At 37.0% G+C, this 25,321-nt stretch overlaps 1 protein-coding gene across 1 annotated transcript in view; it reads right to left on the bottom strand.

The window, feature by feature from the left end:
- Positions 1 to 25,321, bottom strand: part of LOC138748012 (mucin-19-like) — an 87,115-nt gene that overhangs the window by 38,551 nt on the left and 23,243 nt on the right. The window contains exons 3-16 of the mRNA XM_069907712.1: positions 11,639 to 11,692; positions 9,255 to 9,329; positions 8,895 to 9,123; positions 8,014 to 8,131; positions 7,740 to 7,818; positions 7,523 to 7,611; positions 6,000 to 6,201; positions 5,704 to 5,829; positions 4,403 to 4,523; positions 4,185 to 4,323; positions 3,961 to 4,053; positions 3,802 to 3,874; positions 3,566 to 3,703; positions 773 to 928 (exon numbers count right to left, since the gene is read on the bottom strand). Of these exons, the coding sequence (XP_069763813.1) occupies positions 773 to 928; positions 3,566 to 3,703; positions 3,802 to 3,874; positions 3,961 to 4,053; positions 4,185 to 4,323; positions 4,403 to 4,523; positions 5,704 to 5,829; positions 6,000 to 6,201; positions 7,523 to 7,611; positions 7,740 to 7,818; positions 8,014 to 8,131; positions 8,895 to 9,123; positions 9,255 to 9,329; positions 11,639 to 11,692 (1,692 nt within the window). The remainder of the gene's footprint in view (positions 1 to 772; positions 929 to 3,565; positions 3,704 to 3,801; positions 3,875 to 3,960; positions 4,054 to 4,184; positions 4,324 to 4,402; positions 4,524 to 5,703; positions 5,830 to 5,999; positions 6,202 to 7,522; positions 7,612 to 7,739; positions 7,819 to 8,013; positions 8,132 to 8,894; positions 9,124 to 9,254; positions 9,330 to 11,638; positions 11,693 to 25,321) is intronic.

Genomic DNA, 25,321 nt, shown 5'->3' with positions numbered 1-25,321 from the left:
GTTTTTAAAGTTCCATATAAAACATTATTAAGAAATGACTCCTTGCCTATACATACCATAAAACCAAATAACCATATAACCATTTACAGAGCGGAAACAGGCCATGTTGGCCTTTCGAGTCCGCACCAGTTCACTGATTTTGTGCGCCCTCTTCAGGCATTGGTCCCGGTAGATCTTCATTCAATAACGATGCCTCGCGCAAAAAATCTCTTACAGTCTTGGCATATTGTGGAACTTCTTATACTGGTGTAGTCACCTTTAATATTAATTAATTAATTAATTTTAATTTGTTGAAAATTGGTGCTCTGGCTCCAGTGGTTATTAAAGGAAGACAACTTGCACCTTAACTATAGTTAATTCGGAACAATATTTAATCTAAGTCATCCACCCTATGCTAAATAGGTTTGCATACATTATTGTTTTTTTTATTTCTTCTTGTTCTACAGCATTTGTTTCCCAATATTTTCCATTTGTAAGCTTTTCCTTAAATTTATCCTTAAATTCTAAATCTTCTACTCGTGTTTGTTCTTTAGCCTTTGATTTTATTGAGAAGGAAGTGGGGTTTTCTGACATCTTAAAAATCTCAGCAGTTTATGTATGTCTCCTGATCTAATTTTAGTGTATGAAAATGCAGGAAGAAATGGGAGTTGTGTGATTTTTGGGATGGGGGAATCCAGATGAGAGGGGAATCCAGATGAGAGGGGCTACAATTTACAAGCATACTCATTAAAAATCAGTTTAATTCATGCAACATCTTGCCAATAAAAATTACCATTTTCTGAGCTAACACATATAGGATTCACTTTTGGTGAAGGACATCCCTCGTTTTCTTTCCATGAATCACTGAATGTAATGAAAGCAGGTTCCACGATGTTCTGCGCAGATAGAAAGTCATCCTTTGCATTATCATTGAATGTGCCGCATAAACCTGCAGGAAAGAACATTACAGATCATTACAGGTCAGCAATTATGTTCTTCCGTAACCTATTCTGACAGGTGAATGAAATTGACTTAATTTCATGCGTTCTATGATTTATTACATTGTTATAAAGACTGTTTCTTTCCAAAAACATGTAAATGTTACTATGCAAAGGAAAGTTGATACAATTGAGCATCAGGTGGTTTTACATTTTTCTTGACTTTACTTTCCAGCAAGATGAATGATATGTATTATTGGGATAAAAAGTAATGCAATCTATCTGGTTCTGATAATGGGTCATCTTAAAGACATTCACAAGCTGTTTTTTTTTTGGGGGGAATCTTTTCATTTTTTCTGTTGAATCTACCATTTAATATATTTCAGAGATTCAAGAAATAATTTCACTGTGGAATAATCCAAAACTTATTCTTAAAAAAGGTTTGATGTTTTAATAATGATAAAGGAGAGACTTTACAAAAGCAACGACCCCTGGGTTGCAAACAGAGATGCTGATGTAGATGGCCAAATATTTTTCTTGAATGTATGCATTCTATCAGTATCAGCAACAATGAAATCAACCCTATACTAGAACATTCTTCTGAAAGAGTGAATTCATGAGTTGGAATTTAAAACTCTAAAGATATTGTTTCCCAGTAAATACTGCAAGCAAACCAAGGCTAAATCAAATTTTAATCGCCTATCACTTCCATTACAAATTTTCTCTATTCACATGGAAGTGCACTGAAATGGACAGGGCTAGCCAATGGTGCACAATGCAAATCTGTGCACCACCATCATAAAATCTACTTGCAGCCTGTGGAGAGCTTGGGCCATTTGTTCTGAAGCAAGCATTTGCAAGAAAGACCACAGTTCAATGACACTTTTTATAAGTGTGACAGAGTATATAGATATGTTTTTGGGAGATATATTGGGAAAGATTTGTTAGAGTAGGTAACAAACGAATACTTTAAAACAGATCTTATTTAAAATACTGGAGCTCTGCCCCATGCTATACATGTTGGGGCCAACAGTCTTTGCAAGAGCTTTGGAGAGTGCCCAAAAGACTTCACAGATGAAAGATCTTGTTGGAGCCGCAAATTGTCTGGAGCTGTTCTAAGAGGGTCATGTGGTTTTGTAAGTAGAATGAGTTAAACGGGCTTTCTCTGGGAGAGAGGGAGAGAGGGAGAGAGGGAGAGAGGGAGAGAGGGAGAGAGGGAGAGAGGGAGAGAGGGAGAGAGGGAGAGAGGGAGAGAGGGAGAGAGGGAGAGAGGGAGAGAGGGAGAGAGGGAGAGAGGGAGAGAGGGAGAGAGGGAGAGAGGGAGAGAGGGAGAGAGGGAGAGAGGGAGAGAGGGAGAGAGGGAGAGAGGGAGAGAGGGAGAGAGGGAGAGAGGGAGAGAGGGAGAGAGGGAGAGAGGGAGAGAGGGAGAGAGACACAAAGATCACTTCTATAGAGTTACAACCAGCAACAGCAGCTGGGACTGGAACAGGACAAGCTAGAAAGCTGGTGGAAAACCCCATGTGGAAGACAGGTTGTAAGTGCTTGATTCAGCCTGGTCAAAGCCCTTGTAGTTCATGCAAGAGGAGAGGGCTGGCTGTCTAATGTCTCACTTGGAATAAGGGGGGGGGGGGGCAGAAAGGCATCCTGTGGTGACCTGAAAGAAAGAGGTTATCATCTGGAGAATCCTGAAGGGGGAAAGTTTCGTCAGCAAGACACTGGAGTGGCTGATTAAAAAGGAATCAGTTGTGAATGTCCTGGAACAACAAATCTCTCTCTGACAAGAACCTTCCTGAGTGGTAACTATTTACTTTTCAAGCACCAAAGCCTGATGAACTTTATAACTGTTAAATTCTATGCACAGTATAAGAATTGCCTGCAATCAGTGAACATGGAGGAATGAGAAGTGAGATTGGACTGTGAACCAAAGATAATTTCTGAACTTGTACACATTACATACACATGTGCTTAAAATCAGAAGGGGGTTAAGTAAGTAAATAGTGATAAGTTAAAGTTTGACTCTATTTTCATGTTTAAAGATAATTAAAATCAACTTTTGTTTAAGTAACCATCTTGGTGAATATCTATTGCTGCTGGGTTTTGGGGCCTTCTGGCCTCGTAACAATAGGCACCGACTGGCCTAATAGGACCCAGCCTCTGCAGTCCAACCCAAACAGCAGCATACAATCATGATGACATCCTAATCCTAACCAATGGGGTTCCAATCCTCCTTCAACTGACTCACATCTCAGTGAGTGAAGGAACAGACTTTGACACAGAACAAGCAAGGCTTCTGTGCACTGAACACTTAATATGACTTTCTCACCAAGTGAAAGTATTGGGCCCATTTTATTATATTGTATAGTTTTCCAGCAGGCAATAGTAAAACTTGTACACATGCAGCAATGTTGGTTTGGTATCCTACTTGCTTATTTAAAGATTTCCCTTATACAGCCTGTGAACAAGGTGAAAGGAGCATGAATAAACCAAGAAACAACACACAGCAAGTGTTATGTGATAGAAATATTTTTAAATGAAAAACAAAAAGGACTGAATAAAACAGAAACTAAAACAGTTCAGAACTTTGTTTTTAAAGTTTGACTTGTAACCTTTGCCATGAAACACTGCTCACAATTGATAATTAATTGTACCTTTTGTGCTTCTTAGGGCATTTCTGGGAAGTGAGATGCAAAGTTGCATGATGGGAGATATCTGTATTTGCATCTTCAGTTCAAATCTTACATGTACTTGAATGTAAAACGACGACTGTTCAAATATCGCAATTAGACCTGAAATTAAAAAAAAATTAATAGATCAACTATACTTTAATGATTGTTTGGTTGGTGGCTTTGTAGATTGATTGATTAATTGATTGAAAAATATTTACCGTTTCCTACAGGCAATTCTATTTTATTTCCATTAAGTTGAACCGTGCCATCATAATTGATTGTGTAAACGTCCTGGAATGGAAGGGTTGATGGAATAAAATTTAAATAAAAAATAATTTGAACAGGAAAATCTTTGAATAAAATTCACAAAATTGTACCTGGTTTTTTACGTATGACACTTTTTGTAAACATGTTTGTCCATGTGCTTCTTGACATGGATGCATTTCAATTTTCACCGACCAGTCCTTTGTCTGCAAAGAGCAATTAGAATTTCAAAATTCCAAAGTATATTTGATGGGCAAAAGATAGATAATAATTGGAAAGTGCATAGTTGAAAAATTGCATTCCAATGATTAAAATCTACTGATACAAGCTCACGTACAACAATAGCATGGTATGAGCAATCTCCGATCAAGTTATAATATGTGCCATCAAATGTTGTGATGTGAGTTCCTTCTTCAATTTTGCACGTTTCAGGACAGTCAAGCTTCGTACACTCCCACTTTCCACCTTGGCAGATGCTAAAAAGATTTGGAAATATTTTTATAGCAAATTACTTTTTCTAAAACATATTGATATGCACATGATTTCAACCATTACCATGACTGGCAGAAAGAATTTCTTGTTTCTCCAGAGCTATAAATTTTTCCATCATATTCACAAGGGCAATCCATCTGCTTGATGCATTTATTATCACCTCTTAGGGTATCAAGGACTGTACCTGAAAAACAATGAAATAAATAGATAAGTGCATCTGTTCTGTGATTTTCATATGAAAATTAGTTTATTGAAGAGAGTTAAACTTTCTAGTGGAAATCAGATACTTCTTTCAGGACATAGAGGACAGAATTACAAACTACTAATTTAATAGAGAAAAGGAAAATAAGATAATTTTAAAAAAAAAACTCTGCACCCTTCCTCAACAATTCATGTTACCAATAATTCTTTATTATTTTAGAAGGTGATCTACAATGTTCAAGTTAGCTGGTTAGCTTTTGTTTTATGTACACCTTTTACAAAGGAAAAGACAGTCATTCAAGGTGAAATATATTGTGTTCTGTAAAAAATGATTGCAATGTGTCTGGAAATAACCTGCTAAAAATCAATCCTTTTAAAGGTTTTTAAAGGATAACTTTGATGCACTTTTTTGATTGAACAACCATCTGAAATAATGAATGTTCTTGTTCAAAAGATCATTTCATAGGAGAATTGAGAAATATAATTAAGGATGTCAGGCACAAATAGAAACTTAATTTAACATGTTTAACTTGCCATCCTAAAATTAAATGAACACATTCATTCCTAAAAGTACAAAGCAGTTGTTGAAAAGGGTCAAATTGAATGGAGATGCCAACTCTCAGCTTGTCTCTGACTGCTTTTACTGAACTTGCAGTTGAAGAATGGAGATGTACTCCAGAAGTCCAGTTGCACTTAACATTTAATTCCCAGCTTTACAGCAGGGAAGGTTGGTAAATGAACAGCAGCCTGGAACCCCATTGATCAAGCTAAATGTAGTTGTGTTTTTCAATGTTTTTATTTACTTTTTAAAGTTTTTTTAAATTACATGCATTTGTTATTTATATTTTAAATTTTTTAAATAATTCATTTTGAACATATATTTAAATCTAATTGAGTATTTTTAAATGTAGCTGAATTATCAGATAACTTTAGACTGTCAGGGTTTCTAGGGCTAGAGCCTTGGGATGTGCAGCCTTAGAACTACTTGTTACTCACAGCCTGTCCCTCCTTGTGAGACACCCTGTGGGTACAGGGGGCCTCTCTGCATCTGTGAAAATTACATATATGTGAAGTCCGTGGACAAGGTCCAGAATGCTGCTTCACTCAATAAAATGTTTTCTCAAAGCAATTTGAATCGTAAGTAACTGTTATTTTTTTATTACCTGCTTGACATCCACATGTATTAATGCATTGATCACACTGCTGTTGAGAATTTGGATCAGTGCAGGTTGGCATACAGGCAGGACCACACTCTTGGTAAACTTGATTCCCTGGACAGATGGGAAGTGCTGAAAAGGAGAATATGATGATTTTATAATTTGAACTACTTGGCATTATAAAGCAACAGAAGGAAATTACTAAAATTTTGTTTGTCACTTTGCTTAGGCAAGAAATGAAACAGATCTATTCAATTTTAAAGGTTTAATTCAAGGTATGACTGGCCTCAGGGGTAACTTACGGCATTGGTTTGAATCCCTCCATGTATGCCAAAGTGATGGATTTACATGAGTACATTGCTTTGATGCTTTTTTAAAAGTGCTACAATGGCATTGTGGAGCTCCTTTACAAGCACAAGCATCCATCTGACACATCTTCATGAATTTATTGTTGTTGACAGAAGAAGAACACATGGCGAAAACATTTGGAATCTTTGAACACATCTGAGCAAGAAAACAAATTAATATGCTGAAACATTATCTGCTACGCAATATATCTACAGAAGAAACAAGCAGCAATATTTTTCTGCTGTAAGGATGATCATTGATCATCAATAAGATTCCTTCCAATGCAATAAAATCACAATGCGTCATAAATCTTAGAGCTTTTTGTTAGAGAAATTATTTTATATAATTTCAGTCAACTGGACTCTCTGGAGTGCAAGAAAACAAAGGGAGTTATGCTAGAGCTTTATAAAATGACAACAAGCATTGATAGGGTGGACAGTCAAAATCTTTTCCCCAAGCCAAAGTGTCACATACACATAAGTGCTAGAGAAACTCAGTAGATCACTCAGCCAGCATCTATAGGAAACAAAGAGTAACCAATTTTTTGGGTCTGAGCCTTTTGTCAATGTAAAATAAAGGTCATGTGTTTACAGTAAGAGGAGAAACTTTAAGGGAGATGTGCTGGGCAAATATATAATGGTTGCCAGGAGTAGTGGTGGGAGCAGTTACAATCAAAGCATTTAAGAGGCTTCTAGAGAGGCATATAAATATGAAGGGGATGGAGTGGTATGTCTCAAGTGCAAGCAGAAAATTCTTAGTTTGATATGGACATCATGTTTGACACAGACACATGGGCCAAAGGGCCAATTCCTGCATTGTACTGTTCTATGTTTTAAATGTTTTACTCCAAACAAACTTTGACCTTTCTCACTTCTTAATAATCTATCCTATTCCTTTCTTTTTCATCTATTTATCTACATTTCTTTCAAATCCATATTCAACCTTCATGTCACCCATCCCTGTCCCATATTTTTATAACTCTGATTACAATGTAGAAAGTTAATTGGCCATGAAGCCATCACACAATTCACAAAACAAAATCTAACACAACTGAGGCAAAATAATAGCTAAACTGAACCAATGTTTAAAATATAATGTGTGAACTGAAAAACAAGTGGCTTCTTACAAGAAATGGTAAGAATTGTACCCCATCCATTTGCTGAGAAATTTGAAAGCATAATACAAGTAAACAAGTGAAAAGTCGCTAAGGGGGGGGAGGTTTACAAACATGAATAAACATTAATAAAGCTCCATGGAAATGAACTGTGGTATCTTTCAAGACTACCATTCAGAAATGTTAAGGATATGAGTTGTAATTTTTAAAAAATGGTTAGTGACATCATTTTTTTTGTTGCAAAATGATATGATTTCGGAACCAGCATCAGCACATGAAATTAGGTTAAAAAAAAAATAGATTTTTCAAAACTTGAGCTTTGGTGAAATGATTTTTGAATACTTCTGGTGCAATATGACTTACATCATTTGATTCACAGGCAGCTTCGTCTGGGAACTCAGTCTTGCAAATACCACCTGTGTCCAGGTTGGACTGAAGGGTAAATTCCAAATCTACACCAAAAAGAATGTTCAGTCACCAATTCCAGAAATAGAGTTACACAAAACTTGAAAGAATTAAGCAAAACCTTAAGAATGGTTAAGTTATAGAATGATAAAAATGATATATATTTATTTTTTACCATAAGTTGTTGAGATACTTTCATCAAAAGGTCCACAAAGGCCACATAGTTTCCCATGATATTGAACATCCACAGTTAACTGAAAATTAAAAAAATTAAACATGATACTAGTCTCTCAAAGGTGTCTTCCGTTTAAACTCAACAGAAGTTCTTTCCATTCACTGTGTCAATGTCAGCAAGGATAGAAGGTAGAATTTAAATTGATCTTTAAATTGTTTTAACATAAGTTGATTGTTCATACAGAATGAAAAAAAATTTCTTCAAACTTTCTTACCGACAATTCATTGTTGTAATCCCAGATCAGAGATATAGTGTGCATCTTGTTTGTAAAACGTACATCAACTCCATATTCCTGAATATTGATCAATCTGTCATTATATGGTAATGAAACTCTATGGAGGAAAAGCAGTAATGATTGAAAATTTAATTGATGTCCAAAATGTTGACATTGACCAAACACTCAAATTTTGCTAATACCATTATTTTAAATATATTTCTACAGGATTCATTCCGCATTGGTACATTTGCAGACAAACTAAATCTTTTTCATACAAAGGCCATAGTTTCAATAAAAGAATTTCCATTTTGAATTATTCAACTATAATAAGTGAAATGAGAGCTGACATCATCACAACTGTTTGAAAAATTGTGGAGTTAATGGACATCTTTGAGGGGAGACAGCAGATAGACTCTGGGATTTGAGGCTGTTTAGAATACAGGACAGCAATGGGTTCAGCCAATTTTCCATCCTATTCAATACTTAGCCATTTAGAGTTTTTAGATTGCAGGCATGTAACAGCACCATCAACAACATTTGCTGTTAATGAGCAGTCAAAAAATGAACGTGCAGGAATTTATAGTCAATTCTTACACCACAATTTATCCTGAAGGACCCCTTCTACTTTTCAGGGGAATCCTGCAGTCTAAATCGCACTGCAAAACCCACCACTTGAATCTGATGTCCATGTGATGACTCCACGTAAAAGCACTGGGACAAACGTGCACAGGAACTTAAGGTGTGCAATGTAAATGACCACAAGGTGAGTAATTATGTTAATTTATGTTAATTTTTTCACAGATTTTTCCCAATTAAAAAACACTATTGTTGGTTATTTCAATTACAATTAATATCAAAATTAATTCTGTGACACTTACACTTTGTGTTTAACCTTGATTGTACCATTTGCCACAACGATCAAAGCACCATCAATTTTCATGAAAATGTGCTCTAAATTGCCTGCTAGGTCACGTCGAATTTCCACATTAAAATCTTCTGTGTCATCTTTGCAATGGCGACTCAAAATGTAATTACAATTTGATGTGAAATAATAAAATTCATCAGTGAAAGTCTTGAAAGCTCCATGTCCCCATGTGCTGCAGGTATCTGAAAAAATGGAAAATCAACCACTTTCATTATTATACATAATGCATGAATATATCTGATGATAAAAATGCATAATTACAAAAAGTAATTATGTATTCATATATTTTGAAATGAAAAGAAGATATACTTACGAGGTTCTTCATCTGATGCACCTGAAATATCCCGAGCAGATCTTAAAGTTTGTGTGACAGCAGACCCTTTCAAATCTAGCAGAAAATATGTTTAAGACTGATTCAGTTCACATCAAAGATGGGAGTTCAAAAATTTTCTTTCCAAATCCAATGATTGTTTCTTTTCACTGGGTACGCATCTTGGTTTCAGTAATTTTACTCATTAATTTTGGTTGCAATATCAACTGTTTATTTTAATCGTAAAGAGAACCATCACATTATTCATATTATGAGGGGAAAATTGCTTCAATTTCTTATAAATACAAATGCCACATGTTAACTTTTCATCAAAACCAAAGATTTTACGTTAGATTTCTTGATACGAATAGAAAAAAAAGTAGTCTTTAATCTCTTCACAGGCTCATGCAAAATATAGTCTTAATTGGCTGTTTTGTATGAAAAATATATTTGAATAAAAGGATATTCACTCTGTTATTTATTTTGAAAATGAATGTTCTAATTATTTTCCAATGAGATGATAAAAGGTGATAGGATGCTGATCATTCTATAACCTTGCAAGACAAATTAATTAACATCATAGGGTCAAGAAAAAAACATGTCGCTTTTTGCTTATGATGTTGCGTCATGTATTAATTAATCGATAATAATGCTAATTGCAACACCTTTGTACCAATTTTCCTCATCTGCACAGCCTGCATGTAAATAATTGTAATGGAAGATTCTAACCTATTTTTTAACCTGTTTTTTTCTTAATTTCCAGCTCTTGGTTCTGCAGAGCTGAGAACCTTTTTTTTAAAACTTGCAGCTTTGGGTTCTGCAAGGCTGAGAACCTAAATGTTTTTAGAATCAGCAGACATCAGCAAAATTCCACCGAGGGGCCAGAGATGCTGTTATCTGAAGAAAGGACATCTGTGTACCGAGAACATTTAATCTTCCTGCTTGTTTTGGTCACAGACTGTCAGAGGCCTAGCCTTGATGTAGAATAAACCATTGTATTAAAAATGATAAGCTGAAAATTATGTTATTCGTTAATTAACCTAGCATGCTAGCTTGCTTGCTTATCTTTCTTGCTGTGCTGGGAATAGGTGCTTGGGTAAGCAGTTTTTGGGTAATATAAGGCATGGTCCCGCTGCTGAAGTTTGAGACTCTCCGAGAGGTGGCAACATCTCTCAGCAAGAAGAAGAACTTCTGGAGTCCAGCCAACGTCCCGGTCAGGGGAGGTGGAGAAGCTGCTACCGGCGCCCTGACAACCTATTACAAGTGTGCAGTCGTTGCCTCGCTTTGGCAGTTGGGACCAGTCCAAGCGTTGATAAGTATAGTTTGGAAGGGCTTGCATATTGTAGTGTGAAATCAGCTTTTGAATTTGTAATAAACATTTGTATAATCTGAACTGCTCTCGGTGTGTGTGTTTATTTTCTTTCGGTAGCTCAAACACTGTGACCAATCTAAAATGAACAAAATGAGAGGTATAAGTTTACCAAAGACAATAATGCATCATGTATTAATGTATGATTTGCTTTGAATCACCTTAAGCTACCTTGGTACAAGTCCACTGAGTCACAGGTTGGAGCTCTCATTTGTAACTTTTCATTTAGTGTTACTTACAAGCAGAATTTGAAGAATTGCTAAACACAAACTACAACTTTGAAGGAATAATGACCTTGTGGTTGCAAATACTGCCTTCTTTGGAAATTATTTATTTTATTCCCTTGTGAGATTAATAAATTGCTTTCTCACTGGCATGAGACATCTGTCTATGGAACCCTCAAAATTAGCATTTTGGCAAAAATATAACACAAAACAAACACAACACAGCACAATGTGTGTTGATTTCCTTGATCAATTTATAGTTGTTGGGTAAATCCATTGATATGGAATTAGTTTACCATTTTCAATAACCAAAGAAAGGAAGTTTGCTGGAAGACCCTGGCGTGAGACAGCAAAAAAACAATGCCTTGAACAGGGGAAAGTAATAGAATTTGCCACTGATAACTTGAGAGGCTGAAATTGAGTCACTGATCTACAGGCTTTTATTCACAATGGACAAGGTCCTCATCCTGTGCCATGTGCCGGGTTTTCTGGGGAAGGATCCGGGTGTTAGAGACTTCATACAAGGTCGAAAGAGGGAGGGGCCACAGGTACAGTTACAGGACTGGACGGATCCAGGTAATGAGGAATACAATGCAGTTCAGCAGTTCACCACAGCCACATTAGTCAGTGAACTTTGCTGAGTAAAAAAGATCAAAGTAATCTTTCCAGAGGAGAAAAAATAGGCCATGAACATTGTGTGCAAACTGGCATAATTTAAAATCTCAAACAGAAAATCCTGATGGAACATTAGCCTACTTGATGTCACGATTTCAGCATTCTAAATGTTAACTTACCATAGTTGTTCGATGGATAGCTTCGTTTAGTTAGTTTATGGGCAAAGACATTATCTGTGTTAAAAAAAATCAATGTTAATCAAATGATCTAAGAAATGTAAAATTTATTATTTATTTATGACTGAATAAGACAGTTTTTGATTATTTTGTATAATTCTATGGAGATTATAATATGCAAGCCTATGAATAAAATACATTATTAAAGGTTTTTATATTGGCTTTAATAACGAGAAAGTGAAAATCACTTAAACATACAAAATGAGAAATTCAACAACATGTATTCAAACTTTAATATCCAAGTATAATTATCAACTATGGGTCTGCTAAGTATCCTTTATAACAACCTTAAATAATATGCTGCTGACAAGATTTTTTCACCTCATCAGTATCAACTATGAAAAATGAAAAGCAATAGACAAGATATAATCCATTATGAAATATAAGACGAAATTTTAAGTTTCATCCAATAGATATTTATTTTAATTTTGAATCAATACTGATACAAGACTAAGGCCAATTTCAAATTTGATATTACAACTTATGTTGTAAGTGGTGAATGGAAAGGATGCTGAAGGCATGTTGTCCAACTGGACCTTAAAGAAACATGATTGCATGAACTAAGTGGACCTGAAAAGGTGATGAATCTGTGGACCACGCAGGGTAAACCAATAACAGCGCAAGGAGAAAACTAAAGCAGGGAAAATGGGAAACTTCCATTTATATTTCACCCTCTTGACTTTAAACATTCTAAATGCTTTATAGCAAGCCTGCTATTGTATGAAAGGCAGCAACCAATCTGCTTGTTGCAAGCACCCTCAATCTGTAATGTTATATTGGTTGAGTGTTCTGTTTAGTATCTCTGGTAAAGAATTTGAACCAGTAAACTTCTGACTTTGAAGCATCTGAGTTAAGGCCAAATAATTACTAAAATAGACTGATTCCATAAAATTGACTTTTTTTGCACTTTACATTCATTTCTGTGATTAGTAAATTTGATAACAGAACGAGTTTGTGATCACTTCTTGAGGTAAGGAAAATGGGAGGTTATTGGTGTGTAGTTCTCAGATTGTTGTGGAGTAGTTTTATATAGGTCAGAAACAACATCATGGACCAAGGGCCTTTTCCATGCTGAAATATTCTATGTACATGCAGCAGACAGGTTCATTTATTTAAATACCAATAATCTCTCGGGGAGTTTTCAACCAACATTTTCTAAACAACGAATGAAAGGAAGAAGGTCCAAGAACATCCCACCTTTCACAATAGCACTGTCCAGCATGTTAGTGCTAAAACTAAGCTGAAACGTTAGCATCCATTTTCAATCAGTATAATGCTAGCAACAAATGATATACTGTATACACACATTATACTCTATTTTCTGTAGGAATGCTATGATTTTAGCTAACACCCTAAAAAAAAATACATGAAAGAACTTCCGGTTAATACAGTTTTAGCATCGAATACTTCCTTGGGTGATTTAAATGCCTCAGTAAATGATTAAAAAATTCAGGCAAAATTACACATAAATTAATTATTTGCTTAAATTAAGAGAACTACTTGGAAAGTGATTTCTTTTCTAAAATTGATTAAGTTATTTACTAAATATATTTATAGCAATGTGGCAGAATATAAAAACGTAACAATACCTTACTGCTATGCTAGAGAAATACAAGAACTGCAAATGCTGGAAACTTGATGGAGGGACTCACCAGGTTAGGCAGCATTCATAGAGAGAATGGAGGTCCTTTTTTGGGACCTTCTGGATCTTGAAAATGTGTCCTAACCCAAAAGGTTGAATGCCCATTTCTCTCTAATGGATGCTGCCTGGCCTGCAAGTCCCTCCAGTTTCTCATTGTCTATCTTTGCTACATTACTTCAATTATAAACATAATGGAGTAAATGGCTCACCTTTACAAAGGAACAATGCAAAGATAATTGCAAACATATAATACTTCATGGTATTAGTTTGCAAATGGATCTGGCTGAGGTGAATCTTGCTGATTGCTGGGTGTACTATTTCACAACTGTTTTATACCCAATTTTTGAATAATCCATTATGAAAGAATGAGGAAATTACTGTTTCATGTTTTTTTTTAACTCAACAGAGACTTCAAAGATTTAAGACTGAGAAATAATAACATGTTGTGAACCTTCCCCCTCAGGCATATCATTCTGATTTCACAACTGTCACATAAAACATGACAATTCGCAAAGAAGTTCAGCCAAGACAATTGCACCAATAAACTTGTTAATGTGCACAATATTTTGAATCCTGTCATAGAAGATGGGACTTTAAGCAAGGAGAGTGGTGAGTTGGAGGATGAAACGTTCAAGGTGAGGATAGCTAAATGCTGTCACTATGGTCTGGATGAGTACAATATCAGCAATTGTGTGCAGTTTTAGAACATAGAATAAAACATCTCAGTACGGGCCCTTCAACCCTCGATATTGTGTCGAGACATATATTCCTTAAAAAAAACTAAACCATCCCTACCCCGTTACCCTCTATTTTTCTTCTATCCATGTGCCTGTCTAAGAGTCTCTTAAATGCACCCTAAGGTTTCAGCCTCCACCACCATCTCTGGCAAGGCATTCCAGGCACTCACTATAAAAAAATATTCCTGATGTCTCCCCGAAACTTCCCTCCCTTAACTTTGTACATATGGTGTTTCTCTGGTGTTTGCTACTCCTGTCCTGGGAAACAGGTATTAACTATTCACCCTATCCATGCCTCTAATAATCTTGTGGACCTCTATTGTCTCCTCTCATCCTCTACACTCCAAAGAGAAAAGTCCCAGCTCTGCTAACCTTGTCACATAATACTTATTTTCTAATCCAGGTAGCATCATGATAAATTTCCTCAGTACCATCTCCATAAGCATCCATATCCTTCCTATAATGAGGGGACCAGAACTGTGGTCTCACCAGAGATTTGTAGAGTTGCAACATGACTCTCTAGTCTTTAACTCAATCCTCCCATTAATGAAGCTCAGCATCCCAGAGGCCTTCTTAATTATCCTATCAACCTGTGCAGTGAACTTGAGGGAAATATGGAATTGGACCCCAAAGAACCTCTGTTCATCCACACTCTGCAGTAACCAATCATTAACCTTGTATTCGGCCTTCTGGCTTGTCTTTCCAAAATGCATCACCTAACACTTATCCAGATTGAATGTCATCTGGCACTTTACTGTCCAATTCTGCAACTATATCCTCTTGTAACTTTTGACAACCTTCAGCTGCATCCACAACTTTTCCAACCTTCGTATCATCCACAAACCTCCACTAGTCACTGGCGTCCAAGCAGAATACTTTACTTCCACTACTACCCTTTTCTTTCTACCAATTTTTTATCCACACAGCTAAGTTTTCATGGATCCCATGCCTCATGACTTTCAGAATGACCTCTCATAGGAGACCTTGTCAAATGCCTTCCTAAAATGCATATGGACCACATCTACCACCGAACCCTCATCAATTTATTTTGTTACCTTCTCTAAAAACTCTATTAGGCACATGAGGTACAACCCTCCCTTTACAAAGCCATGCTGACTATCCTTGAGTTGACTATGCTTCTCCAAATGTTCATAGATCCTATCTTAAGAATCATCTCCAATAGTTTGCACATCACTGATGTAAGACTCATCATTCTTTAATTCCCAGGAGATTCTCTATTACCTTTTTTAAACAAGGGGACTACATTTGCCATTCTCCAATCCTTTAACAACTCCCCTGTGACCAAAGAGGACTCAAAGATCATAGCTCCTGCCCCAGCTATCTTTTCCCCACAGAAACCTGTGGTATATCCTGTCCGGCCCAGGGGACTTATCAATCTTGATGTTTTTAAGAAGATCCAACACTTTCTATTCTTTAATCTTCACATTGTCCAGCACACAAGCCTGTACTATTCAGAGTTCACTGTGATCAAGATAATTTTCTCTTGTGAATACCGATGTATTATTTATTTGGGCCCTCCCAACCTCCTCTGCCTCCAGGTGCATGCTGCTTCCTTTATCCTTTAGTGGCCCCACCTTCATTTTCGTCATCCTTTTGTTCTTCACATCTATAGAGAATGCTTTGGGTTTCTCCTTAATCCTACATGCCAAGGCCTTCTTACATCCATCCCATTTGAGTTCTTCTGTCCTTTTTTAAAATTCCTTCCTGGCTACCTTATACTTCTCATGAGCCTTTCCTGTTTTCAGCTTCCTATATTTAATGTATGCTTCATTCCTCCTCTTGACCAGCTAACTCGTCTGCTTTGTCAACTATGGTTCTTTTTTCCTACCATCTTTTCCCTGTCCTAGAGGGATAAACATACCCTGATCCAGCACGTGACCTTAAATTTCCTCTGCAGTAGTTCTGTGCTTTCATCCTTGAACATCTGTTTCCATTTTAGTCTCGCTTGTTGCTACCACATCCCATCATAATTAGCCCTTCCCCAAATAAACACTTACCTATTTTGTCTGCTTTTATCCTTATCCATAGCTCTGCTAAAGCTCAGGGAGTTGTGGTCACACTCACCAAAATGCTCCCCCACTGGGAGGTCCACCACCTGACCAGGATCATTACCCAGAATTAGATCTAATGTGGCTTCTCCTCTTGTTGGCTGGTCCACATACTATGTCAGGAATCCTTCTTCAACACACCTGATTGTCATCTATTTTCCCTTTGAAAATAACCTCACTTGAGAAAAGCGGTAAACATCTTTATTCATGCCAAGATGGTGCCAAACTGAATGTCCCCATACAATGTAAATCCATGTATATGACATCAAGCGCCCATGCACATTTTCATAGCATTGACAAATTCAGTCCCATCTTTCCCTCTTGTAGTCAGGAAGACCCATTCAATATTAGGGAGGTTGAAATCACCCATAACTACAACCCTGTATTTCCTGCATCATTCCAAATTCTGCCTGCTTATCTGCTCCTCGGTGTCCAGAGGACTATTGTGGGGCCTATAGACTTTTCCTAGTATAGTGATTGCTCCCTTCCTATTTCTGACTTTCACCCACACCATCTCAGAAGAATCTCCCTCTGCAGTGTCCTCCCTTTCTATAACCTGACCAGTAAACCTACCACCCTCCTTACCTCCCATTCTATTCTTTTTAAAACACCTAAACCCTGGTACCTGCTTCAGTCAATCCTGCTCTTCCTCCAGCCACAGCACCACGAAGGAATGCAGAATGTAGGAGACAGCAGACCGATGGCAGGACACCAGAAATGGGAAGAACATCTTGGTATTGGAGCTGGGATTTGAGAAGGTGCTGAGAGCAAGAAGGGCTCTCTAAGGGCCTGATCATATGGGAAGCTTTGCTATGGAGCTTGGGTTAAAGATGGATCAAACAGTAGCCTGTGCAGCTACAAAGGCTGTGGGAGTGCTGGAGGTGAATCCATGGACAGTCAGTGCCTCTGAAGGTGCTCTCTTTTGCTTCTCTTTCACTCATACTGTGAGGGGTGTCGGCAATATCAATGGTGGCTTTGTCTAGATAAGTCAAAGTTCCTGATTCTGTTCTGAAGCATTTCATGATTCTAATTCTCAATAAGCTGACATCATCCAGGAGAAAGCCACATTTGATTGATTCCCATCAATAGTACCAATGCAAGGTCTCCACTTATATAAAGGTTTGTCATGACTTGTTTTTGTATTCTATACCTTAAAATTAAAATTTTGCATGAATTTTGTAAGACTTTCTTTCACCAGACTATAAACATATGCCTCGAGATTTGTTCTTTTACTCCCTATAGAAACCCTGTAGAATTTTGTCCTCCAGTATATTTTGCTTCTTCAGATACTTCCTACTAAATGGAACACCACATTTCTCAGCATTACATCTTATCTACTAACTCTTCGCCCACTCCACTGGTCAGCCTGTCTCTTCACAGTTCACCATGCTTTGGCATATTGTGCCATTCACAAAACTGGAAATTATTTCCTTTGCATCAAGTTCAAATTATTAATGTACACTAGCAAAAACATTAATGCCAGGACCAGCCCCTGGGGATCCTGACTTTATACAATTACAAGCTTACATTTTATTTAGTCCATTTCACACAAGAGGTAGCATGATTTTGTGTGAGATGGACAGTTTTGCTGATTTTCCTTGGCAGAATTATTCACCCACTAAGTATTCCTCATATGTTAGCCCTTGCATTCCAGGAATCATCCTGGTAAATCTTCTCTGAACTCTCTCCAACATTTTTACATCCCTTCTAAGATAAGTGGCCCAAAACTGCAAACAGTACTTCAAATGAGGTCTCACCAGTGCTCCACAGAGCCTCATCAACACCTCCTTACTCTTATACACTATTCCTCTTGAAATGATGCCAACATAGCATTCACTTTCTTTACTGCCGATCCTACCTGTGGTTAACCTTTAGGAACCCCCAACCCCTTTGCTCTTTGCACTTCCAAATTTTGAATTTACTCCACATCCAAATAATAATCTGCCTGTTTATTTCCTCTTCCAAAATATACAACAGTACATTTCTCAACATTGTATCTCATCTGCCATTTCTTTGCCCACTCTCCAAAAGCTGTCCAAGTCTCTCTGCAACCTTTTGGTTTCTTCAATACTTCCTACTTCCTATCTTGGTGTTATCTGCAAAATTCACCTCAAAACCATAATCTCTGTCATTGGTATACATTGTAAAAAGAAGCGGCCTCAACACTGATCCCTGCAGAATGCTACGACTAACCGCCAACCAACCAGAACAGGATCCCTTTATTTCCACTCTTTGCTTTCTGTCTCTCAGTCAATGCTCCACTCAATCTAATATCTTTCCAGTAATTCCATGGTATCTCATCTTATTAAGCAGCTTCTTATGTGGCACCTTATCAAAGGCCTTTTGAAAATCCAAATACACAATATCCACAGCCTCTCCCTTGTCCATCCTACTTTAGATTTCCTCAAAAAAAAAATCCATTAGGTTATTCGGGAAAGATCTTCCTTTCATGAAACCATGCTGGCTCGGACCTAACATGCCATGTACCTCGAGGTATTTCATAATCTTATCCTTGATGATCAAGTCCAATAACTTCCCAACTAACAACGTCAAACTGATAGGCCTATAGTTTCCTTTTCTCTGCCTCTCTCCTCTCTTAAACAGCAGAACTACATTTGCGACCATTCAATCCTCCGGAACAATGCCAGAGTCTTTTGATTTCTGGAAAATCAATTCCAATGCCTCCACAATTTCAAAAGCCACCTCCTTCAGAACCTGTGTGTGCACCTCATCTGATCCAGTCTATCTTTAGTCCATTCAGCTTACTAAGCACTATCTGTCTAGTATTCCTGACTATACTTAATTATATTCCCTGAGACCTCTGACTATCAGATATTTTGCTATTGTCTTCCTCAGTGAAGAGTGATGCAAAATACTCATTTAGTTCCTCTGCCATCACTTTGTTACCCATTATAATTTCTCCACCATCATTTTCAATTGGCCCTATATCTACCCATGTCTCTCCTTTACTTAAATATTAAAAAAACTCTTAGTATCCTTTTATATGTTATTTGCAAACTTCCTTTCATAATTCATCTTTTCTTTCCAGTCCTCTGTGTTTCCACTAATTTTTGCTTCCTTGTTTGCCCTCCCTTTTGATTTTATTTTAGCCTTAACCTCTCTTTTTAGCCACATTTGTGCCATTTTTCCATTCATAATTGCATGTGGCAAAGCTGTATGATAGACTGACAGAGCTAGTTTTAGTTGAGGGAATTAAAAGGTGCATTCCTAATGACATAAAGAATATTTAGATAAAAAGGGAGTGAAATCTTGGCAGGAATCTGCTACATTAGCAGATGAGTATGCTTTAACCCATAAGGTAAAATTTGTACCAAGTAGAACCTTCCAAAAGGGTAATATGGACTACCCCAGTAAGTTAGAACATAAATTGGGAAGTAGTGCTCGAGGTAAAGAAGAAGTGAGGCAAGAAAAGGAAAAACCTTTAGGTCCCATTTGCCACTATTGTCAGAAACCTGGTCATATGACAGCAAATTGTTCTGTGCTGAAAAAATAGAGAGAAGGAGGTAGTGACAGATGTCTGTATTCAAAGAGATGAAACATAGAAATAACATTAGGGTTGAATTCAAATATTTTGTCAGAAGGTTTGGTTTCTGTAAAGGAAGGGTCACTATAAGTGACAGTGAAAATCCTTCGAGATACTGGGTCTGCCCACTTGTGACGGACAGATTTTTGGAGTTTGGCGATAAGACTGCCACAGGAGAAATAAATTTGATTCAAGTTTTAGTGGGTTGATATCTCTGCACAAAATAATGTCAAAATCAGAATTAGTTAATGGAGCTGTTACCAGAAGATGGGGTCTCATTGCTATTAGGAAATGACTTTGGAGAGGGTAAAGTTGTCCCTGCTGTGAGTGACTGCTAAGACGGTCATTAATGAAAAAGAAGCCCAATTCTGATATCTATCCAGACTTTGCATTGACTCGTGCTATGGCTAAAAAAATTGCCAGTGCAGATAGTGCTGCGTAGACTAATTTAAAGGACAGGAATCTGTGAGGGTGAAAAACAACACTCAGGTTGTATTGACCTGCCAAAAACTTTACACCTTTCTTCATTGGATCAGAGTTCTGGTGTTAAACCTGAGAATAAGGATTTGTTGTTATCCCAAAGAGCTTATATCAGGGCAGAACAGAGATCATGATCTTACCAAAGTGAGAGATAAGGCTCTCTCTGTGAAAGAAATTAAGAAAGAGGCCATTCGATACTATTCCAGGGAAGGCATGCTAATGAGGAAGTGGAGACCACCTGATATCCCTGCCAGTGAAGAATTAGCAGTTGTTCACGAGGCTGTAGTTCCTAAAGCCTATAGGGATGAAATTTTAACCTTGGCCCATAGCATGCCCATGGTTGGTCATCCTGGTGTAAAAAAAAATTATATATAAGATTATGAAATAATTCCATTGGCCTAGTTTAAGAAAATATGTTGTGACATTTTGCCAGACATGTCACATTTGTCAGGTTGTCGGTACATCTAATCAGGCTCCACCAGTGGCTCCTTTACAACCCATTCCTGTTTTTGACAAAGTATTTTTCTAAAGTTATTGTAGATTTTGTTGGTGCATTGCCCAAGACAAAAGCTGGGAATCAGTATTTGATAACTGTCATGCGTACAGCCTCCAGTTTCCAGAAGCAATACCACGATACAATCAGACCAGGGAATTAATTTCATGTCAGGACTATTTCAGCAGATAGTTTATAAATTGAGAGCTAACTAAATCACGTCATCTGCATATCATCTAGAATCTCAATGGGCCATGGAGAGGTTCCATTCGACCCTCAAAACCATGATGAGGACCTATTGTTTTGAGAATGAGAAAGACTGAGATGAGGGTATCCATTTGCTTTTGTTTGCAGTGAGGGAGTCTGTGAAAGAATCATTAAGCTTTAGCCCTTTTGAGCTGGTGTTTGGACACCAAGTTAGAGGACCTTTAGTTTGTTGAAGGAACTATGGGTTAATAAAGAATTTGTTGGATTATTCAAAGTTTAAAGATCATTTGCAAAATGTCTGTAAATTAGCTCAAGAGAATTTGAAAATGGCTCAAGGCAAAATGTCCTGGTATGATAAAAAGACTAGGATGAGAGCTTTTAAAGGAGGGGATAAAATGTTACTTCTTTTCCCAACAAATTCTAATCCCTTTAGAGAAAATTTTCAGGCCCGTATGAGATAGAGCCAAAGGTGAATGAAGTCAACTATGTAATTAAAACACCTGATCAGAGATGTAAAACACAGAGTTGCCATGTCAACATGTTAAAACCTTATTTTAAGAACTTGATTTTTAGCAAGGTGCATGCTTCACTAGTGGTATTCGTTGTTGATAAAAATGAGGAGTTTAGAGACTATGAGACAGCACAAGTTGACTCTTGTCAGGGTCACTTAAAAAAATCATTGTCCCAGTTCATCTGTCTAATTTGAGTATTTTGCAGAATTTAGATGTTAAGTTGGCTCATCTCAGCTCCAGGAAAAGGAACAAATGAACTAGCTACTTTTTAAATTTAGGAATCTGTTTCCAGATGCGCCTGAGAACTCCAATAATTTGACATGATGTTGATTTTGCAGATGCCTAACCTATCAAACAACATCCATATCGAATGAATGTTGTAAAGTGCAGAATGGTAGATCAAGAGATTGAATACATGTTAAGAAATAATATTATTAGATATTCTATCTCAGATTGGAGTTCAATTTGTGACCTGTTGCCTAAATCAAATGGGAAGGTTAAATATTGCACTGATAATAGAAAAGTTAATGCAGTAACAAAGACAGATGTTATCCTATCCCTAACGTGGATGATTGTGTGGAAAAGGTTGGAAAGACTAATTTTCTTAAAAAAATGTACTTATAAAAAGGTAACTGGTATGTTCCCTTAACAAAGAGAGGTATGAAAATTTCTGCATTTGTAATCTTGTCAGATTTATATGAATACAATGTTTTACCACGTGGAATGAAAAATGCTCTAGGGACATTCCAAACAAAGAATGATTAGTTCTGTGATACAAAGTTTAGAGATTACGGATGATTTGGTTATGGGGCATGAAACCTGGGAAGCACATATCTCTGAGTTAGAGAAATTGTTTGACAAACTTTCAAAAGCAAACTTTACTGTTAATTTAGCTAAAAGTGAATTTGACCATGCTACTGTGACTTATCTTCGTTATGTTGTTGGTCAAGGAAAGTTAGTGTCTGTTCAGGTGGAAGTTCAGATGATTTCTTAGTTTTCCATTCCCACAGGTAAGAAAGCTGTTGAGAGGTTTTTGAAAATTATAGTGTATTATAGAAAGTTCTGTAAAAAAATTACTGATAACGCTCTTCATTTGACTAACCTTCTGAAGGGCAAAAAGTTTGTTTGGACAGACATTTGTCAGGAAGCATTTAATAAACTGAAAGCCATTTTATGTCACCAGCCTGTGCTTAAGTCACTTGACTTAAAGACGCCATTTTCTTTAGCAGTAGATGCTAGTGATGAAACTGCGGGAGCAGTGCTATTACAAAAGAAAGATTGTAATAATATTGACCACCCAGCAGCTTACTTATCAAAGAGATTCAATGAAAATCAAAAGAATGATCCTACTATAGAGAAAGAATTATTGTCTTTGCAGCATTTCAATTTGCAGCATTGCATTTGCACAGATCAAGGGCCACTTGTGTATACTGACCATTATCCCTTAGTGTTCTTGAGTAAAATGAAAAACAAAAATAAACGACTGTTAAATAGGAGTTTAATTCTGCAGGAATACGATTTAATAATAACTCATATAAAAGGCAAGGATAATATAATTGCTGATTGCCTTTCAAGATGTTAAGTTTATAGCATTGCTGAAAGATGTATTTATTATTACATGTAACAATAGTGAATGTAATACATTTAACATTGTAGTTTGCTCTTAAAGCTCAAAATATTCTTTGTTGGGGGGAAGTATTACAAGCTCATATTTCATTTAGTAACCACACTTCACAGGCTGAAAAACCTTTCACAGCTCACAGACAAAAAAGCACCACCAAGTAGAAACATTGCTCAAAATTGATACTTTGGGAGAAGAACAATGGTGTTATTCAAAAGAAACAGATGGGACACTTACAAAGAGTATTGTGAGTAGGACTTCCAAAAAGTCATATGATTGGGACACTTGAAGAAGCAGGATTGGTTAATGAGCAACCAGACATCTAATGCACACAAGAGGTGGTGTGGTTTTGTGTGAGATGGACAGTTTTGCTCAATCTCCTTGGCAGAATTATTGACCCATCATGTCCATTGTAATGGACATTTTGATTGACTCACATTTGGGTAAAAGAAGCAGGATCATTCCTACGTTTGGATCATGACAACTCTGATGGTCATTTAGGATGATCGTGCCTGGACTTGGAAGCATTGTGGAAGTCACATGTGTTTTTTCCCCTACACAAGGAAAATGGGAGTTTTGACAATCATTGATATGAAAGGACATTTCACTGAAAGCAATTTGACAAGGATTCATGAGTTTTGACAGTTTAATTACACAAGCTCATCTTCTTCATGATTACTTCTATGCAGCAGTTTCAGAATCTAACTTTCAACACAAGACTTCTAAGACTGAACTTTGAATTGACTTTCCAGAATTGTGCCTAATCTGTAATGGTTTGTGTATTCACGCATTTTTCTTTTAAGTAGGCTTGGTGCCTGCCACATTGACCACCGCCAGTGGGCTGATATCGCCTCAAACCGTGCATCTTGGCGCCTCACAGTTTGGCGGGCAGCAACCTCCTTTGAAGAAGACCGCAGAGCCCACCTCACTGACAAAAGGCAAAGGAGGAAAAACCCAACACCCAACCCCAACCAACCAATTTTCCCCTGCAGCCGCTGCAACCGTGTCTGCCTGTCCCGCATCGGACTTGTCAGCCACAAACGAGCCTACAGCTGACGTGGACTTTTACCCCCTCCATAAATCTTCATCCGCGAAGCCAAGCCAAAGAAAAAAGGCTTTCAGTTGATGGTATGCAAACATTGTTCCATGAGTTATTCCATATTTGTACTTCATTTGTTCAAATGTTAATAAATTATTTCCCAAAAAACAATTTTCTATTCTTTTAATTCCTTTTCTCTCCTATTCTCTAAAGAAAAAGTTATATATTGTCAAAGAGATTAGTTGATTTTGCATCAATAATAATTTTGGTAGTTGGTAATTTGTTTTTTTTCCTTTCTAAGTGAATCTTCTTCCATATATTGAGTAAATTATGAGTACTGGTGTGCTTTTATATTGCACCAGCTTTTCATCCCACTTATAAAGTATATGTTCTGGTACCTTCTCCCCTATTTTATCTAACTCTATCTTAGTCCAATTTGGTTTTTCCCTTGTCTGATAAAAATCTGATAAATACCTTAATTGTGCTGCTCTATAATAATTTTTAAAGTTTGATAACTGCAAACCACCTTGGTTGCACCACTCTGTTAATTTATCTAACGCTATCGTCGGTTTTCCCCCCTTTCCATAAGAATTTCCTTATTATTCTCTTTAGTTCAATGAAGAATTTCTCTGTGAAGGGAATTGGTAATGATTGAAATAAGTATTGTATCCCTGGGAATAGAGATTTCATTCTTGATATATAAGCTGGAACTTCAGCCTTAAAATGCTGCATTCAGATTGATGAAGTCATCAGTAGCGTGCAAGGAGGGAAGGTGTGGTCGTAATGAAAAGCCATATAATAGTGAATACGAATTATGTGTGAGTAATGTTTCATGAAAATAATCACCTTTTGAATCATGGGTAAATGGTAAATTGGTCTGCATATGAGGCTTCAGGCACAATGGTGAGAATGGCTTTTGAATACGTATTTATTAATCTCAACAACTGAGTCAGGGGACTTAACATGTTGAAACAATTTCTCAAAGCCAAAGGCTAGAATGTTTGCTTGCATGGCCTTCTGACGACCTTTAGATAAATCATATTTTACCTTCATCTATAAGACCTCCACTGGGTGAACCAGAAAATGTGGAGCGTTCTTTCTCTTATTACATCTTTTTCTTGGGAATACAAGTTCCAGAATAACTTATTTCAGCATTGCAGGTTCAAGATATTGGAACTCCTCATTTAAAATTACTTTGGGTTACACACCCAAAATAATTTCGAATTCAACCATGCATGTCACCACTTACTTCCCATGGTGTTTAGGGATGGGCAATAAATCA

This window comes from Narcine bancroftii, chromosome 13 (assembly GCF_036971445.1).
Source record: "Narcine bancroftii isolate sNarBan1 chromosome 13, sNarBan1.hap1, whole genome shotgun sequence".
Classification (NCBI taxonomy): Eukaryota; Metazoa; Chordata; class Chondrichthyes; order Torpediniformes; family Narcinidae; genus Narcine; species Narcine bancroftii.
The sequence above is the reverse complement of the archived record's forward strand: the minus strand, read 5'-3'. Positions and strand labels throughout refer to the sequence as shown.